The sequence below is a fragment of the Staurois parvus genome, unplaced genomic scaffold (genome assembly GCF_062004578.1).
Source record: "Staurois parvus isolate SC_StPar_1 unplaced genomic scaffold, SC_StPar_1.0 ptg000159l, whole genome shotgun sequence".
Taxonomy (NCBI): domain Eukaryota; kingdom Metazoa; phylum Chordata; class Amphibia; order Anura; family Ranidae; genus Staurois; species Staurois parvus.
In genome coordinates this window covers 980,863-1,000,527 of record NW_028317955.1, presented here as the reverse complement: position 1 = coordinate 1,000,527, position 19,665 = coordinate 980,863, and the positions used below count along the sequence as shown (strand labels likewise).

Genomic DNA, 19,665 nt, shown 5'->3' with positions numbered 1-19,665 from the left:
GTATAAAAAAAATGATATAAAAATAATCTGGGTCCTGTGTTGCATGACCTATTAATTGTCAGTCACACTATCACAGCACTTAGTGTTACTAAACCCCGGAGCCTGCATTCACTATACCTGGTCTCCCACAGTACACAGAACATGGAAATGCAATCATTTCAGTAAATAGAAACAGCAAAATACTTTTTTCACCAGCAGTATATAGCAGTCTTGGGACTTCTGTTAGTGTCCAACTGAGCACTAGTTAATCTTATAGGAGGAGCTTCCATTCTCCTCTGATTGTCCTATGAGGCTTCACGACCCCTGACCCTCTGGACATTGCGGATTGGCCCTGTACTGATCACATGCACCCTCCCCGCAATAAACTAGCAATACACACCAAACTGAACATGTGCATAGTGTCTCCTAGGTGCTCTGTACTTTCAGCAGATGGATTGGGGACAGTAAAAGAAAGGGAGGATCAGAGAAGACAGGATCAAACCGCCTTTTTACATAATGTGGAGGTTTAACCCCTTAGGTTCCACAGTGAGTATAACCAGCATGCTGTATTGCATATACAGACTGATTTTACAGTTGTGGGTTTAGTAACACTTTTTAAAACTGCAAAATAACCTGGTAATGGAGGGGGTGTTACATGCCAGTATTGACTTGGTTAATTCCGTAAAATATATTAATATATATTTTCATCATGTAGCTTCTGATAAAGGAAGAGGGGATAGAAAGCATAAAAAAGGATGGACTTCAAGAGGAGGGGCTTGGGCCGGAGAGGGGCAGCTGGACAGCTGAGAGGGACTCCCCACACTTCTCACCTACCACTTCCCTCCATTCCCCTTCAAGGCCCAACACCATACCCTATGCGTCTTTCCTACCTCACTCTCCTTCCCTCCCCCCACTCTTCTGCCCCCCCCCCTTCTTTTTTCTTATCTCATGCCCCTCTTCCCCTCTCTTTACCTCTGCTTCCCTTCCCCTACTTCCATTTGATGGGCCGCCATAGTTCTGAGGTCAACGCCACTTGGTAGAGCCAGTTGCCTGAAGCCAGTGATCTTTCTAGCTGTCTGGGGGGGTTGAATTCTTCTCATTGACCATCAATGTAAGGGCCAATTTTTCACTGGCCACCAATGATTTTGTTTTAGTAGGGGTTCCCCGAGACCGGAAAGTTATTTCAAGGGTTTCCGCTGGGATAAAAGGGTTGAGAAAGGTTGGTCTAGACCAGTTTTTCTCAACCTTTTCAACACAGAGGAAGCCTTGAAATAACTTTCCGGTCTCAGGGAACCTCTGCTAAAAGTGACTATATCTACAACTCAGGATACATTAGTGTGATGGTTGGGGGGAAGAATGCTCCTTACACTTAGGGTCATGGGGAAGAATTACCCTCTTCCAGAAAGCTAAAAGGACCAATGGTGTCAGTGGGAAGTTATCTAAGAGGCAGAAATTGTTTAAGGAACCTCTAGAGGAACCCTGGTTGAGAAATCCAGGTCTAGACCCTTCTATATTAGTCCCCCACTGCATGGGGACTGCGGCTCATTGCACTACACCCTGTATCCTGTAATCGTCCCCTACACACCAGGGCCTTGGTTATGTACTCATAGCTCATTACGGGTATATAGCCTGTCACCTCATGTACGCAACTCCTACGCATTGTTCTGATTAATGACCAGATGTTTGGTTTGGTATTTTTGGGTAAATTCTCTTCCCATATCTCTCCTTCACATCTATTGTTGTAATGTTGGCTGTGGCCCCCCAGGGCCCTTTCTTTTTTTGTAACTGTTACTTCAATAAAATATGGAACTAAAAAAGAATGGACGTTTCTTTAATTTTGTTTTAATCCACCGTTTACTTGGACCATCTGTATACTTCAAAATATAACAGACAAATTCTTTTAAGTAATAGATCACATAACTGATTTTTTTATGTAACATAGAAGAATGGAAAAGGTCAAATTAAGTTTGCTTATCCTCGGCCCACACTAGATCCGTTTTGGGGGCTACGGTATGGCAGCTCATTCATTTTTAATGGGCTGCCATGCCTCGCAAATCGCAGGCAAAAGGCTCCTGCACCTTTCCAGAAATCACAGCCTGCACAATGCGGTTCTTAGTGTGGGGTCGATTTCCAGTGCGGGCGACGTGCCATTAAAACAAATGGCACCCTCCGCGGGTCCCGCGTTTTCTGTGTGGGTGGTTGCAGCGGCTTCTACCTGCACTAGTGTGAACTTAGGCCTAGTTTACTCTTGCCGTTGAGAGGTGGTAAAAAACAGGAGGTTGAGCTGTTTTTACCGCTCCCTACCAGAGACGCCTAATTGTTGTCTTATGTGGACAACTATAGCGTTTCTTTTCCAGAGAGAAAATCCATAAAACAAATCTATTGTCTTTATATTACAGCATATGGATGAGAAGTGTATTTATAAATGCATTTTCCCGCAGCAACTAGTCCAACAGTTCTTTTCCAGAGAGATGCATTTACTCAGCTCAAAGACAATCCATAAACCAGAGGTACAGACAAGGCAGATGACCGGGTACTTAGAATATTCATATACTCATCAGACACCTTCAGAGAACCCACTTCTCCTGTCACACTTTCTCCTGACACAACTCAACCAAAAAACCTTCCCTAATATACACTTTTTCCCATTGACCAAAGTGTCGAGTAATCTGATTGGTTGGTTTTATGAGCATGTTTGATCTTATGTGTCTCAAACAACGTCTCTAGACCTAGAACAGCTGTATACATAGATTTTAATTACAAAGTTAAATAGATACTCCTTGTCTTGTTTATGGCAAAACTTCAATCTCCAACATCCTTGTACAAAGGTGGACACGACACCCACGTTGAAATTCTCTTCACCATCAACAGGTACATTATGAATATTAAGACCTTTCCAAATCTAATCAGACAAACTTGCATTTTACAATGCTGGTAGATTTGCACATAACCTGCTCTGAAACTCCCCCTGACTCTCCACATATTTATCCAAAAACTGGTGAACCCAACATAACAAAGGTAAAGTAATGACCTCGTGCATAAATGAACATAGCAAGGAGTCCTTATTCTATTCTTTTGATATGAAAAAATGCAGTTTGTCTGGTCCGCTATCAGTGCCAACTTCACACACAAGAATGTGTATATAGTGCATTTCCTCATATTTTATATATATCATTCTATCTATGATACACACATTTTATATGCCTACACTAATGTGACTCATTCAAGTGAATAGGGCCAGGCCACAACTGCATGCAGTGTACATGATTGCAGCGGGGTGGTGCAGTCTTTTTAGGGGTTAAAACGGGCCATGAGGAGACAACCTAATGTCTCCTCATTGCCTGGCAAATGTCCTCTGAAAAGCAACCCATTACATCTCACTTCAGAGTGCTAAAAGGGTAAAATGAGCCCTTAAGTAAGGAACTGCTGTAACTTTTTTTTACCGCCTGTGTCTCATGAGGGAGATTTCCCTTCACTTCCTGTCCTGTAGACTCAGCAGGATGTGAGAGGATATCTTTCCAATGTGAGGGAAATCCCCTTTTAGACAGTTGTCACTGAAACAAGTGTCTCCATTGGAACATTTTCTCTGAATTCCTGTTCTGGTGACAACGTGAAATGTCATAGCACATGCGGTGCTGTACCCAGCTTTGTGTGTTACGCCGACATGCGGGGAAAATGCATTTCCCTAAAAGTGATAGCAATGCTCCGGTGTGAATGGCTCCTTCTAGTTGGATCTTCAGAGCTGAATAGCTGGACTGAATGCTGGGGAATTGGTAGAACTTTGACCTGCTGTGATCTCCTTCCCGGTACATTTCCCTGATGTTCCATAGAAGTACGGAGCCCACGCTTCATGCTGCCCCAGCCTGCCTATGGTCAGATAGCGATTCCTCTAAGGCCTTGTTTACACATGTTGTCTTCTGAAAAGCAATCCACAGGAGATCTCTTTATAAAAGCATTTGAGAGGCGGCTCGTAGGAGTTATGTCACCTCCACACCATATGTGTTAACTATTAAAAACCTGGAGCACCATGCCTCAACCCCCTGCAGAAGGGCTTGTTCACACTAGTGGTTGAGGGGCAGTAAAACCTCCCGAATGAGCTGCATTTTTCTTGGCCCCCCAACCCCTCCCCCTGTAGCTGCAGAGGCAAGTGTCCAAGGGTGTAGTCATGGCATGGCGGCAATGTTTGGCTTAGTGGCTGCAGCAGGAATCTCCCACCTGTTGCTTTGGATGGGCCTAGTGCCTGCTGAGTGTGACCCATTCAATTCCACCACCAGCATTCGGCCACCTTGTCCAGGTACAAGGCAGTGTGTTCCATGTCCGAAGGCTTCACTTCCGACCAATGTCCTGCGTTGGGGGGTGCACACAAAAAATCCCCTATTTCTGTGCAGCGGTTTCTGACACCCTATAATGTCGCAGTGCAGACCAATAACATCGAAATTGGGGGAAGAAAGTAAACACTGCAATGCATGGTAAGAAGGCATTGCCAGGATGACGGCGTGTGTTCACAACGCAGACCAGAAGAAGCTGCTAGACCCGCCATTACTGCCCCAACCATAGAGGCCCATTATCAATGTGCACCTCCTTCATCTCTATGGTCAGTCCATGGACATTATCATTCAGTCTTCTGCTCCCAGATGGCTGTACCGGGGGCACAGGCAGAGTGACATGGGGGAGGCATGTTCTGTGTACATACATGATGAGTATGTCACATGGAGCCAATGTGATTTATATGGAAACTGGAATACAAGCTGACCTGTGAGTGCATGACACGGATCTCATGACATTAGAGACGTCCTCCCCCATATCCCTGTACTCCTCCCCTCCCATATAGGACATGTCACACGTGTGTGCAGAAACACTCCCATACATTCACCAACGTTTATTTGCCGTTTTGTATGCATTTATTTCTCTCTTATTGCGTTGTGGGGGATGGAGAGAAGAGATAGAGGAGCATGGTGGTGTTCTGGGATGTCTTCAACCATGGCCTTGATTAGTGTCTGAGCTCTAGTTAAATATATAGGTCCCCCAAAAGTCATACAAAGCCCTTTAGGTCTGATGTGACTGGAACCCCCCAAAATGGTGTGGGGTCCCTCCCTGCCAAAAGTCATACGAGACCGGTCTTACTGCAACCCCCCTAACAAAAAAACCCATACCAGACCTTTTAGGTCTGATGTGAGGGCCCCCCAAAAATATGCATGTGTACCCCTCTCACCAAAAGCCATACTGGACCCTTTACGCTTGGCCTAATTAGAACCCCCAAAAATGAATGGGCTCCCACCAAAAGCCATACTAGGCCCTTTAGGTCTGCTGTGTCTGAAAATCCAAAAATATGTATGGGGTCCCCCCAAAAGCCATGCCAGGCCCTTTAGGTCTGCTCTGACTAGAACCACCAAAATGTGTGTGGTTCCTATTAAAAGCCACCCCAGACCCTATAAATGTGACAAATGTGTGTATAGTCCCCCCAAAAAAATCAATAGCAGGTTCTTTAAGACTAGTCTAACTGGAAACCCAAAAACATCCATGGGGTCCCCACAAAACCCATATCGGACCCATCAAAAAAAAAATGTGTGGGGTCCCCCCAGAGGCCATACCAGGCCCTTCATCCGAGCATGATGCCTGGCAGGCCAGGAAAGGGGGGGGATGGGCATGAACCCCCCCTTATGAACTTTACCAGGCCACATGCCCTCAACATGGGGGGTCCCTGGCAGGGGTGACCCCAGGTACAGTAGCTGGCCCCCATGTTGATGAGGATAAGGGTCTCGTCCCCACATCCCTGGCCCGGTGCTTGTAGTGTTTACGGAGAATGTTGGGGGGATGTATGGAGTTTGCTATGGGGTATAGGAGAGTGTATGGAGGACATATGGAGTGCGTTATTGGGTATAGTAGAGTGTATGGGGGATGCATGGAGTGTGTTATGCAGAGTGTATGGTGGACGCTTCTCAAGAGTGAATAAATTCAGTTCCTCTAATCTTTCCTCATAGCTGAGCTCCTCCATGCCTCTTATTGGTTTGGTTGCCCTTCTCTCTACTTTCTCCAGTTCTCCAATGTTCTTTTTGTGAATTGGTGCCCAAAACTGAACTGCATATTCCAAATGAGGTATTACTAATGATTTGTACCGGGGTAATATGATATCTCTCTCTCTGGAGTCTATACCTCTTTTAATCCAAGAGAGGATTTTCCTCGCTTTAGAAACTGCAGCTTGGCATTGCATGCCATTATTAAGCTTGTGATCTACCAGAACCCCCAGATCCTTCTCCACCATTGAGTCATGCTTGTAACTGTCAATCTTGCAATGCCTCATGGGACTTGTAGTTTGGTAACAGCTGCCATTTTTACAACTGTGAGCTAGTGGTTCCTTAGAAGGAATGGTTAACACTGCTAGCCAGGTTTTCCAGCTCTTTTCAGGAAGAATACCGCCCCCTATGGGTCATACCATATATATAGGGGCTCATTAGTGCACTAGAGAGAGGTCAGGTGAGGTCAATTAGTAGACTGCCAAAATGAGGTTGGTCCATACCACCCCTCACCCTAGGTTCACATTTGTGCAGGTGGTGCCACTGCGGATCTGCACAAAAATCCATGCAGCCGCATCACCCGCACAGAGGAATGTGGACCCGCAGGTGAGTGCCATTAATTCTAGTGGCACGCTGCCTGCAATGGAAATCGCAATCATACTGGGAACCGAGGTTCCTGTGCGAGCTACGTTTCCCGAAGAAGTGCAGGGACTTCTTCCCTGTCCCGGGCCCACAGGAATCCATTCAAATGAATGGGCTTTCGTGCCCACTCAAAACGCTGCCCTCAGGAACGCAGAGATGTGAACCTAGCCTTATGGTGCCTGTGGATCTATATGGACTTGTGCTACCTGAACTGGACCTTGTCTATAGATTATTGCTACCTCAGGTGGATGCCTACCTGTTATTGACTAAACGTGCAGAATGGGAAAATTAGTTTAGTTTTGGATAGATTCGTTATGTTACTATTTTCGTTTTTTGATTCGTTTTCAGAATACTTTTGTTTCATTTATTTATTTTAAAACAAATTCCACATTTTTGGAAGGTTTAGAATTTGAATCGAAAATTGAACTACCGATCTGAATTCTGTGTAAAGAATAGCTGTCAGCAGAATGTAAGCAAAAAATTGGTGGTTTAAATTTTTTTTAAGAAACAGCGTGGGGTCTCTCCCCAATCCGTAACAGGCCCTTCATTTAAATCATTGTAATTTGATTTGGATTCATGGAAATTCATTACTGTTGTCATTCAGAGATTCAGATACATCCGAATCTCCGAATAACCAAAATGTTGTCCTGTGATATGAATCGCACGTGTCTGTTATTGACTTTTACATTCAAAAGGACTCTTTTATGGACTCGCTGCATAATTCAGGTATGACTACCTCAAGGGGCACTATTCTGGGGCGCTTAGAGAACTCTATAAAGGAAAGTGTGTGGAAGATGTTCCTTTGTTACTGTCCTGCCTTCTCTGCAGTTATGAAAGGGTTACAGAGGATTACAGGCAGTATAACCTTTGATGTCCACACAGTAAAGAGTCGATGATTGATAACCGATGATCTTTTACTGATAACATGTGACATAATGAGAATGCGCGTGAATAAATGCGTGAATGTGAACAAATGCGGTAAAACTGAAATACAAACAGAATAAACATACATGAGTACATATCTAACTACCTAGCTATATACATAACATTCCTCAGTACATAGGAGGGGTACTTACAGACTTTGGGGGTCTAATCAAGCCCATATATGAAGAGGGAACAGCATCCCACATGTACTTGCATTGTAGAATTTCTTCAGTCTGAAGAGATGAGGTCACTTCCTCCCAAGTTAGCAAACAGGACGTCCTGGCCTTAAAGGGGACATACACTGCTGAATGCTAAAGAATGCCTTGTGTAATACAAGGCAGCACACTCCCCACCTGGCATAATAATGATATGCCACTATTAAACTCTTGGAAGGAGTAAAACGACTTCCGTGATGGGTCTAAGGTACACCTTAGGGGTGCCCTGTTTTACTACTCTGACCTCTACTTTCCTGACTCTGCTATCACTACTAGCATCAGTCCCCACAATGAGTCCAATAGGCCACTCGTTCCTGTGGGCCTGAGAGTCTTTTAGTAGAACAACATCTCCAACTTGTAAGTTGGGCTTGTCGGCTTGCCATTTTTTGCGTGGTTGGAGGGTCGTCAGGTACTCCTGTCTCCATCTCTTCCAGAAGATATCACATCTGATAATGGTGACATTGGCTTGCTCAAGATAGTCATTGTTACCCTGGTCAACACTGGCTGTTTTGCTGAAGGATCTGGCCAAGCAGATGAGTTTCCCTATGGCACGGAAGAGTGACTTCCAGCTGGAAAACCTTTCGAACCTACATGAGCCAAGACCTTCTCTGGTGGTTAGAGTCTTGTAAACTGCAACTAGAGGTCTTACCTCTTTGTCTTGGTCTGGTTCTACAAGCTGAAAAGTTCCTTTCTGATCAGTCTCTTCAGTTTCTGGTCCAGTCAAGAAGGATGGACCTGTGAACCAGTTAGTCTGTTTTAGGACAGCAGCTGGTACCAGTCTAGTCCCATGATCAGCAGGGTTCTTGTCTGTACTGATGTGATGCCACTGTTCTGGACTTGTACACTTTCTGATACGTGTTACTCTGTTTGACACGTATGTGTAGAATCTTCTTGAAGCGTTGTGGATATAACCTAAAACAATCTTGCTGTCTGTGTAGAAGTTCACTGCATGGATCTCGATGTCCAGTTCTGCAATGAGTAAGTCTGCTATCTCCACAGCTAGGACAGCAGCACAAAGTTCTAAGCGTGGGACTGTGTGAGCAGGTCTTGGAGCCAGTTTGGACTTTCCCAAGATGAATCCTGCATGGCTTTGTCCCTGAGTGTCTATGACTCTAAGGTAGGCTACAGCTGCTATAGCCACGGTGGATGCATCTGAAAACACGTGTATCTCTCTTCGTTTTGTAACAGACAAAGAAACAGAGACGTATGGTCTTTGGATGCTAAATCGCTCAAGCTCCAGCAAAGAGTCTTTCCACAACTTCCACTGCATTTCTTTCTTTTCAGGTAGAGGTGTGTCCCAATCACTTTGTTCTAGCTCAGTTGTAATCTCTCTCAAAAGAGCTTTGCCTTGCATGGTGATGGGTGCTACGAACCCCAAGGGATCGTAAAGACTGTTGACCGTAGACAAGACACCTCGCTTTGTGAAAGGCTTCTCTTCCCTGGATACTCGGAAGGTGAAGCTGTCAGTTTTCAAGTCCCAACTAAGCCCTAAGCTTCTTTGAAGGGGTGGTGAATCTGTACCTAGATCTAGGTCTTTGAGGTCTTTTGCACGGTCTTCTGCTGGGAATGCTTCCATGACTTTGCTGTTGTTGGAAGCCACTTTGTGCAGTCTTATGTTAGAGTCTGCTAGCAAGTCTCTAGTGCTTTTCAAAATGTCAATGGCTTCTCCACTACTGGAGAAGGAAGCAAGTCCATCATCTACATAAAAGTTTTTCATAACAAATTGTTTGGCTTCAGGGTTGTGTCTGTCACCTTGCTGCGCTGCTCGTCTCAAGTTGTAGATAGCGACAGCTGGTGAGGGACTGTTCCCAAACACATGCACTTTCATCCTATACTCTATGATACCTTTGTTGAGGTCGTTGTCTTCATACCATAGGAACCTCAGGTAGTCTCTGTGGTCTTCACGGACAAGGAAGCAGTAGAACATCTGCTGTACATCTGCTGTTACTGCAACAAGTTCTCTTCGGAATCTGATAAGGACTCCAAGAAGTGTGTTGTTCAGGTCTGGTCCGCTGAGAAGTACATCATTAAGGGAAATACCTTCATGCTTTGCACTGGAATCAAATACTACACGTATCTGACCTGGTTTTTGAGGATGGTACACTCCGAATATTGGCAAGTACCAGCGTTCTTGTGTTTCATGCAGTGCTGGTGCTTTTTCAGCTTGATCTTTGTCAAAGATTTTCCGCATGAATTCTTGGAAGTGTTCTTTCATGTCTGGCTTTCTTTCAAGAGTGCGCTGCAATAGCGCAAGGCGTTTCTCTGCTTGCACTCTGTTGTTGGGAAGACGATGCCGTGGTGTACGGAATGGTAGTGGGGCTACCCAACTGCCTGCTTTGTCTTTGAAGACTTCTCTGTCCATGATCTCAAGGAAGAGGTTATCTTCAACAGATGGTGCTAGTTTGTCATCATCTTGAGTTCTCTCAAACACTTTGTGGCCTAGCTGATCTGAATCTTCAGCTGAGGCTGTATCTTCCAGGAACCTCTGGATGTTCTGGGGATGTGTTGGGTTAGATAGTTTCTCTTTAATCTGCATGCTGTTGTTACATGGGCAAAGACATGATGTGCGACCGTTCTGCAGCAGATTTGTTCTGTAGACATTCACCTTTGCGGGTTTGTGAAGTCCGTCCAGACATACATTTCCAACGATAACCCATCCAAGATCAAGACGTTGAGCAAATGGTGCATTGTGCGGCCCATTGTATTGTTCTCTGACCTTGTGCACTCTCAGTATGTCTCTTCCTAGTAGAAGGACGATTGCAGCATCTGGGTTGAGTGCTGGGATCTTGTCTGCTATTCGCATGAGATGAGGGTAGTGACGTGCCACTTCAGGTGTGGGAATCTCTGACCCGTCATCTGGTATCATGTCACATTCTATGAGGGTAGGAAGAGTCAGCTGCGTCTTTCCATCTAATGACTCGATGGTGTAGTTGTTTGCTCTTCTCCCTGATGTCTCTATAACTCCAGAACATGTCTTCAAGGTGTATGGAGTTGAACTTCCTTTGTCCCCGAAGAGGTCAAAGAACTCTGTCTTTGCTAGAGACCTGTTGCTTTGTTCGTCTAGGACTGTATACATCTTCACTGCCTTTTCTCTGAGACCGTTGGGATACACTTTGACTAAGCATATCTTGGAGCATGATCTAGAGAGTCCTGGTTCTGTACAGATCTCAGTGCACTTTGAAGTTATCGCTGGTGTTGCACTTTCTTTTTGCTCCCCACCATGATCTTCTTGAGTTGCTGGAACTTCTGATTTCCATGGTGGTGGTCCTGGGTGCAGTGCAGACAGATGTCGGTCATTGTTGCATTCTGTGCACCGTATTTCTCTCTTACAGTCTTTTGCAAGATGTTGCATTGAGGCGCAGCATCTGAAACAAATGTGATTGTCTTTAAGGTAAGCCTTGCGCTCCTCTAATGTCTTACTTCTGAAACTGCAACATTTTCTTAGTGGATGAGGCTTGTTGTGTATTGGGCACTGTTTGTCTGGATCCTCAACTTCCTTTCTTGTGTTGTCTTCCTGATTGGCTGCAGCCTCAGGCGGGACTTCTGTCTTCCGCACAGACACTGTTGCTCTGCGTTCTTTGTAGTGTACTGGTGGCTGCTTCTCTGTCCTTGGGGCGCTTGCAACTCTCTTGTTCAGGAAGGCGAAGCTTGGGTCATTGCGTGTCTTAGCTTGGTCTACAACGAATTCAGCGAGGAAGACAAACGGTGGAAATGCAACTCGATAGTCTTTCTTGTATCTGGATGCTTGAGAGACCCACCTTTCTTGCAGGTTGAAAGGGAGCTTCTCGATTATGGGCTCTACTCCACGTGCTGTGTCTAAGTATAAGAGACCTGGTAGAGTTCCACTAGTCTTTGCTGCTTCTATCTCTAGGAGTAGGTCTCCGAGCTCTCTCAGCTTCTGATTGTCTTTGTTTGTCATTTTTGGGCAAGTTTCAATTTTCTTTAAAAGTGCTTCTTCTATTACTTCAGGTGACCCATAGCAGTCTTCCATTCTCTGCCAGACCATCGCAAGTCCTGCTGTTGCATCATGGACATGCACTGACCTGATTCTTTTGGCCTGCTCTGAGGACTCTGGTCCTAGGTATTTGGCAAGTAGGTCGAGCTTCTCTCTGTCTGTCAGCTCTAAGTTTTGGGTGCTGCTTAGGAAGGATGACCTCCAGGCCCAGTAGTTTTCAGGACGATCGTCAAACTTCAAGAGACCAGTGCTCACCATCTCACGGCGCATCAGGTATTTCGACACGTCTGTAACCTTTGCTGTGTCAGCTGCGTTTGTTCTGGGTACAAACACGGGACTGCTGGCTGATAGTGACTGATGGGTTCGTTGAGGTATTTGACTAAGTCTATTTTGGTCAGATGGTTGCTCTCCTCTATTGTAGTCTAGATCTGGTTTTGCACGAGGAGAGGTTATATCGCCATCTACTTGGTTTCTTAGCGTGTTGGCGGTTTGGTATCTGAGCCCGTGATTGGTTGACTTATCACGTGGCAGTTCAGGTTCAGTCTTGTAGTGATGCGTAACATCAAAGCTGTCTGCTCCCAACTGGGTCCTTGATGGTTTCGGTGCGTCACTAGGCTGTTTATCAGGGTATAGGGTTGCTTGTGATTGCACGTACTCACGGGTGCGTTGGAATGTACTGAGAGGTGTTATCAGTGTTTCCAGTACATCGCTCTCTATAAACTGAATATCTGCAGCTCTCGCGAGAACTTCGGCTTCAGCTATGGCTGCTGCAGCTATTTTCTGTTGCTGGAGTATGTGTAAAGAGGCTTGTACTTCTGCCTTTCTCCTAAGCGTTTCTGCTTCTCTCTTTTTCATTTCAGCTTCCCCTTCGGCTTGTCTCTTTTTTATTTCAGCCTGACTCTTCTTTATTTCAGCTTCCCCTTCGGCTTGTCTCTTTTTTATTTCAGCCTGACTCTTCTGCTGCTCTTCATCTAGGTAGCCTTGCTCTTTCATAAGCTCTGCTTCCTGTATGGCATAGGAGGCCATGGCGCATGCGGCCTCGGCCTTGGCTTGTGCCCTGGCGGCGATAGCGCTGACTGAAGACAAGTTTGTGATGCTAGAATGTCTGGAACTTGTATGCTTACTCCCGGCTGCCCCAGCACTGACTGACGATAGGTCTGTGACGTTTGAATGCCTGGAACTTGAACGCTTAGATCTGGCGGTTTCTGCTTTGGATGACGACAGATCTGATTTGTTATAAGTTCTCGGCGTGCTGCATTGTGACCTAGTTTCCAGCGCACTGTGCATATTTTCTTCCTGTTTGCACGAGATTTTAGGAAGGGTTAATTTAGTGATATCTTTCATATCTTTCATAAAGCGGAGTTAGTTTCACTTTGCTATGCCTTAGACTGGCTGTGCTGTGGGGATTTCACACACACGTGCTGCTGTATTAACAGTTAAGAGTCTTTTCTGTGTTGTGGGGCTTGCTGTAGATTTTTCACACAATGTGCTCTGAAGTAACCGTGTAAGTCTTTTTACTGTCCTGCCTTCTCTGCAGTTATGAAAGGGTTACAGAGGATTACAGGCAGTATAACCTTTGATGTCCACACAGTAAAGAGTCGATGATTGATAACCGATGATCTTTTACTGATAACATGTGACATAATGAGAATGCGCGTGAATAAATGCGTGAATGTGAACAAATGCGGTAAAACTGAAATACAAACAGAATAAACATACATGAGTACATATCTAACTACCTAGCTATATACATAACATTCCTCAGTACATAGGAGGGGTACTTACAGACTTTGGGGGTCTAATCAAGCCCATATATGAAGAGGGAACAGCATCCCACATGTACTTGCATTGTAGAATTTCTTCAGTCTGAAGAGATGAGGTCACTTCCTCCCAAGTTAGCAAACAGGACGTCCTGGCCTTAAAGGGGACATACACTGCTGAATGCTAAAGAATGCCTTGTGTAATACAAGGCAGCACAGTTACCTTAACCACTTCAAGTCTGGACCAGGGGCGGCCTGACAAATCATGGGGCCCCCAGGCAATTGGAAGTCATGGGGCCCTGTGTCCTCACCAACACTCAAACCACACCCAAAAAAGCCTATGAAAGGTATCAGGGGCAGCTCATGGGGCCCCCTACTGACCCTGGGCCCTCGGGCAGTGCTCGAATGGTCAGTCCGCCCCTGGTCCGAACACTTTCACCCCCTTCCTGCCCAGGCCAATTTTCAGCTTTCAGTGCTATCACACTTTAAATGACAATTGCGCGGTCATGCAACACTGTACCCATAAGAATTTTTTTGCATTTTTTTTTAGACAGATAAAACTTTATTTTGGTGGTATTTATTCACCACTGGGATTTTTATTTTTTTGCTATATAAATGAAAAAGTCCAAAAATGTTGAAAAAAAGTTTTTCTTGTAAAATTTTGCAAATAAATAATCTTTCTTCATAATCTTGGTTAAAATGTATTCAGTTATCTTTTTAGTAAAAAAAATAGCCCAAATTAGTTTTTAACCAAAAATTATAATTTTTCTAAATCTTTTTTTTTTACATTTTTTTTTTATATTATTTATGTTGTTGTGTTTTGTTTTTTTTAACATACTGTCACCCTAGCAGTACAGTGTCAGCATAGTGTCACTGTACTACTTGGGGGGTGATGAAGATTTTTTTTTTTTTTACACTGATTGCTGTAAAGGCTGTAAATGCAATCATTTCTCCTCTCTGACTGCAGTCTTGCAGCCATTGAGAAATACAGTGAGAGCTGTTATTGGTCACAGCTTGTCACATGGTACAAGGCTGTTATGAATAGCCTTGTACCATGTGACCTCTGTGATCATTCAGATCTGCCTACTACTATTCATGTGATCACTGATTGGCCAATCAGTGATCACATGAATCGGGACCTCACACAGAGGTCCCGTACAGCGATCGATGTTCCGTCGGGTCCTACGAATCACGGTTCCTTGCGCTCCCAGGGAGCGCGCACAGGCTGTGAATGCAGGCGCTGTTTATAAACGGCAACCCGCTCCTGCACTGCTCCCGTCCGGCTTTTTATATATATGGGCCGGACGGGAAGTGATTAAAGTACTTCAGTAATAAATCTTTATTTTTCATCTAATCTGCCTGGTTTGAAGTCTCTAAAGAGGTGCATGTAAGGTGTATCAAAGAACAGGGCTTACATCAGGGGACTGGAGAGGTTAGAGAAGATACAGTACAGAGGTCTAATGAGCAGATTAATTGCCTTTCCTAATCACTACCATATTTGTATCAATTGCTAAAGCAACCAACCAGCCAGAAAACTGGTGACATGTCAGGGGTGATGGATACTCTATAATGAAGGGGTGTTATGGTTGGCCCCTTCACTAGTGACCACTTCCTCACATAATGGGACCATAGATGTAAAATTGGTACCTAGGGACCTAGCATGGAGTCACAGAGAGAGAAGTAGAGGGGGCAGTGGGAAGAGAACAAGCATGGAGATATGGAGAAGTGTGTTTCCTGCATTCATTAGTGTCATCAGTGTGAGAAATGTGGCCACTGATTACAAAGTATAAACTGTGCAAGTTGTTCTGCTCACTTCTAAGTCTGGAGAACTGCTTTATAGTTGATTATATCGATGGCTCCTGCCTGTGATACATGCATTAGCGAGTACAGTTCCATAGTCCCCACTAGGATGCTTTATTTATTTATTTCAGGTACTTATATAGCGCTGTCAATTTACGCAGCACTTTACATATATATTGTTCATTCACATCAGTCCCTAACCCTCAAGGGGCGTACAGGGAACCTAAGGTCCCTAACTCACATTCATACATACACATATTAGCCTTAACCCCTTTGCGCCGGCGCCTCCCGGCCCTTTAAGATGTTTCAGAAGCCAGGAGGTGGGGCGGGGTTTTAGGGTCATATGACCGTCGTGATTCGCTGTCACGGCGGTCACATGATCGGAAAAGGTCACGATCGCAAGGGGAGATTGGGACCTTTCTGTGAGTCACGGACATACATGCTGGGAGTGCGCATGGCGCGCGCTCTCAGCACATATGCATTTTTAAATGGTACACAAATATGCGGCCACTTGGCGTCAAGGCCTAGATGCCAAGAGGCCGCATATTTGTGTGTGCTCGGCATCTAGGGGTTAAGCACCACCTACAAGCTTACTATGAACAGTTTATCTTGATGGCTACAGTGCCTTGAAAAAGTATTCATACCCCTTGAAATTTTCCACATTTTGTCATGTTACAACCAAAAACGTAAATGTATTTTAGTGGGATTTTATGTGGTAGACCAACACAAAGTGGCACATAATTGTAAAGTGGAAGGAAAATGATATATGGTTTCCAAACTTTTTTGTAAATAAATATATTAAACGTGTGGCGTGCATTTTTATTCTGCCTCCTTTACTCTGATACCCCTAACTAAAATCTAGTGGAACCAATTGCCTTCAGAAGTCACCTAATTAGTAAATAAAGTCTTCCTGGGTGTAATTTACTCTCAGTATAAATACCGCTGTTCTGTGAAGCCCTCAGAGGTTTATTAGAGAACAATAGTGAACAAACAGGGTTAGGTTATAAAAAAATATCCCAAGCTTTGAACATCTCACGGAGCACTGTTCAATCCATACTCCGAAAATGGAAAGAGTATGACACAACTGTAGGCCTACCAAGACATGGCAGTCCACCTAAACTGACAGGCAGGGCAAGGAGAGCATTAATCAGAGAAGCAGCTAAGAGGCCCATGATAACTCTGGAGGAGCTGCAGAGATCCACAGCACAGGTGGGAGAATCTGTCCACAGGACAACTATTAGTTGTGCACTCCACAAATCTGACCTTTATAGAAGAGTGACTAGAAGAAAGCCATTGTTGAAAGAAAGCCATAAGAAGTCCTATTTGCAGTTTATGAGAAGCAATGTGGGGGATACAGCAAACGTGGAAGAAGGTGCTCTGGTCAGATGAGACCAAAATTCAACATTTTGGCCTAAAAGCAAACCGCTATGTGTGGCGGAAAACTAACACTGCACATCACCCTGAACACACCATCCCCACCGTGAAACATGGTGGTGGCAGCATCATGTTGTGGGTATGCTTTTCTTCAGCAGGGACAGGGAAGCTGGTCAGAGTTGATGGGAAGATGGATGGAGCCAAATACAGGGCAATCTTAGAAGAAAACCTGTTAGTCTGCAAAAGACTTGAGACTGGGGCGGAGGTTCACCTTCCAGCAGGACAACAACCCAAAACATCCAGCCAGAGCTACAATGGAATGGTTTAGATCAGCGGTTCTCAACCTGGGGGTCGCGACCCCTTTGGGGGTCGAACGACCATTTCCCAGGGGTCGCCTAAGACCATCGGAAAACACATATTTCCGATGGTCTTAGGAACCGAGACGCCGCTCCTGTCTCCGGCGATGTGTGGGCGGGATAATATGCTGCCCCTGTCACCGCCTCCTTGCCGCTGATTGGCCACCGGAACTGTAGCTCAGGAGAGGCACACAGGCGGCCAATCACCGGCGAGAAGGTGGAGCTTGGAGAGGAGGAGCCGAGCGGCAGCGCGCGGAGATCGAAGAAGATTGAGGGAGCTGCAGGAACGAGTGAAGAGAGAGGCCAGAGAAGGAAGACAGCTGACAGGTAAGTGCAAATTTTGCTGCTGCAGCCAGGTATGCAGGCTGTAGATGGGAGAGGGAGAGAGCGAGCCCAGGCTGGAGCAGGAGTCAGCAAGGTAAGTATCATTGGTGTCAGTGGGAGGGATAGTGCCCCATCATTTGTGTCACTAATACCAACGATAAGGCACTATTCCTCCCCCCACTGACACCAACGATGGGGCACTATTCCTCCCCCCACTGACACCAACGATGGGGCACTATTCCTCCCCCCACTGACACCAACGATGGGGCACTATTCCTCCCCCCACTGACACCAACGATGGGGCACTATTCCTCCCCCCACTGACACCAACGATGGGGCACTATTCCTGCCCCCACTGACACCAACGATGGGGCACTATTCCTCCCACTGACACCCACAATGGGGCACTATTCCTCCCACTGACACCCACAATGGGGCACTATTCCTCCCACTGACGCCAATGATGGGGCACTATTCCTCCCACTGACGCCAATGATGGGGCACTATTCTTCCCACTGATACCAATGATGGGGCACTATTCCTCCCACTGACACCAATGATGGGGCACTATTCCTCCCACTGACACCAATGATGGGGCACTATTCCTCCCACTGACACTAATGATGGGGCACTATTCCTCCCACTGACACCAATGATGGGGCACTATTCCTCCCACTGACACTAATGATGGGGCACTATTCCTCCCACTGACACCAATGATGGAGCACTATTCCTCCCACTGACACCAATGATGGAGCACTATTCCTCCCACTGACACCAATGATGGGGCACTATTCCTCCCACTGACACCAATGATGGGGCACTATTCCTCCCACTGACACCAATGATGGGGCACTATTCCTCCCACTGATACCAATGATGGGGCACTATTCCTCCCACTGACACCAATGATGGGGCACTATTCCTCCCACTGACACCAATGATGGGGCACTATTCCTCCCACTGACACCAATGATGGGGCACTATTCCTCCCATTGACACCAATGATGGGGCACTATTCCTCCCACTGACACCAATGATGGGGCACTATTCCTCCCACTGACACCAATGATGGGACACTATTCCTCCCACTGATACCAACGATGGGACACTATTCATCCCACTGACATCAGTGATGGGGCGCTAGTCCTCCCACGGCAAAATTACAGTTATGAAGTAGCAACGAAAATAATTTTATGGTTGGGGGTCACCACAACATGAGGAACTGTATTAAGGGGTCGCCGCATTAGAAAGGTTGAGAACCACTGGTTTAGATGAAAGCATATTCACGTGTTAGAATGGCCCAATCAAAGTCCAGACCTAAATCTAATTGAGAATCTGTGGCAAGACTTGAAAATTGCTGTTCACAGACGCTCTCAACAAATATGTAGTCCAAGGGCTTGCCTGACTGGATACAGTTTGGTTGGATTGGTTCGGTAGGTGCTTGTAGTACATAGTATTGGTAGATCTTAAATTGATTATAAAGTGATTTTACCGTCAGATTGTAAGGTGTATGGTGAGTCATAAATACCTGGAGAAAGTATGCAAATCAAGAGTTCTGAGGCAAAGATCTTACAAACATGAGTTCTGCTGTAACATATGTAACAAACCGAAAAACAAAAAAACACGTAACATGCTCTGGCAGCAGAAGGGGTCATTTACACTTGAGGTTGGGGGATAGTAAAACCCCAAAGTTGAGCTGTGCTTTTACTACATTCCAGCCACTAACCCATGACCGGGGGTGTGCAAAGAATGTCACTTTCAGAGTTGCTCTGCAATGCACACTGTTGCAGCACGTCAGTACGACAATCAAGAGGTTCAAGGCATTAGATCTCCTCACTGCCTGTCAAATGCTCTCTGAAGAGCGATCCAAACACAGATCGCTCCTCAAAAAGCACCAAAAGTGTGAATGAGCCCAAAGGGTTAATTCCAAGCAGATTCTGTATGTGACCGACATGTCCGTTCTCTAATGGGAAGATAATGTGCTAAAATGATAATTATGTGTCAATGGAAGGAAATCAGCCAATGAAAGAGCAGCCTCCGCCACTTTAATATGATTTATTATAAAATCCTAACAAAGTGCAGCAGCTGCCCAGATGGTAAAACTTTTATTCAGAATGATTATTCCTATTGGTGGATCCAGGGAGGGCAGAGAGGAGGGTATCTGTCACTTGTACCAGCATCCCTCCTCCACACACAGATCCCAGCCTCTACTCTGCCCTCACTCTGACAGACCCAGCCTATTTCTTCTGCCAGCATTCAAGATGGCGTCTCAGGAAACAACATTACGCCCCGTAGACACATGACACTCCGGACTCCACA

General features: G+C 45.5%; 2 protein-coding genes across 3 annotated transcripts in view; both read right to left on the bottom strand.

Moving 5' to 3' along the window:
* The window catches only part of LOC149463085 (hatching enzyme 1.2-like), a 79,843-nt gene extending 72,058 nt beyond the window's left edge, over positions 1–7,785 (bottom strand). The window contains exon 1 of one of the 2 annotated variants that reach the window (XM_089675803.1): positions 7,712–7,785. The gene's annotated coding sequence lies outside the window, so the exon portion shown is untranslated. The remainder of the gene's footprint in view (positions 1–7,711) is intronic. The other variant, XM_089675802.1, reaches the window with a different exon arrangement.
* On the bottom strand, positions 7,532–13,701 carry LOC149463084 (uncharacterized). The gene is made up of 2 exons (XM_089675801.1): positions 13,515–13,701; positions 7,532–13,422 (listed from the first exon to the last, which is right to left on the bottom strand). Exon 2 carries the CDS (start codon positions 13,080–13,082, stop codon positions 7,938–7,940), a length of 5,145 nt encoding a protein of 1,714 aa, XP_089531927.1. The 5' UTR covers positions 13,083–13,422; positions 13,515–13,701; the 3' UTR covers positions 7,532–7,937.
* Positions 13,702–19,665: the final 5,964 nt, after the last annotated feature.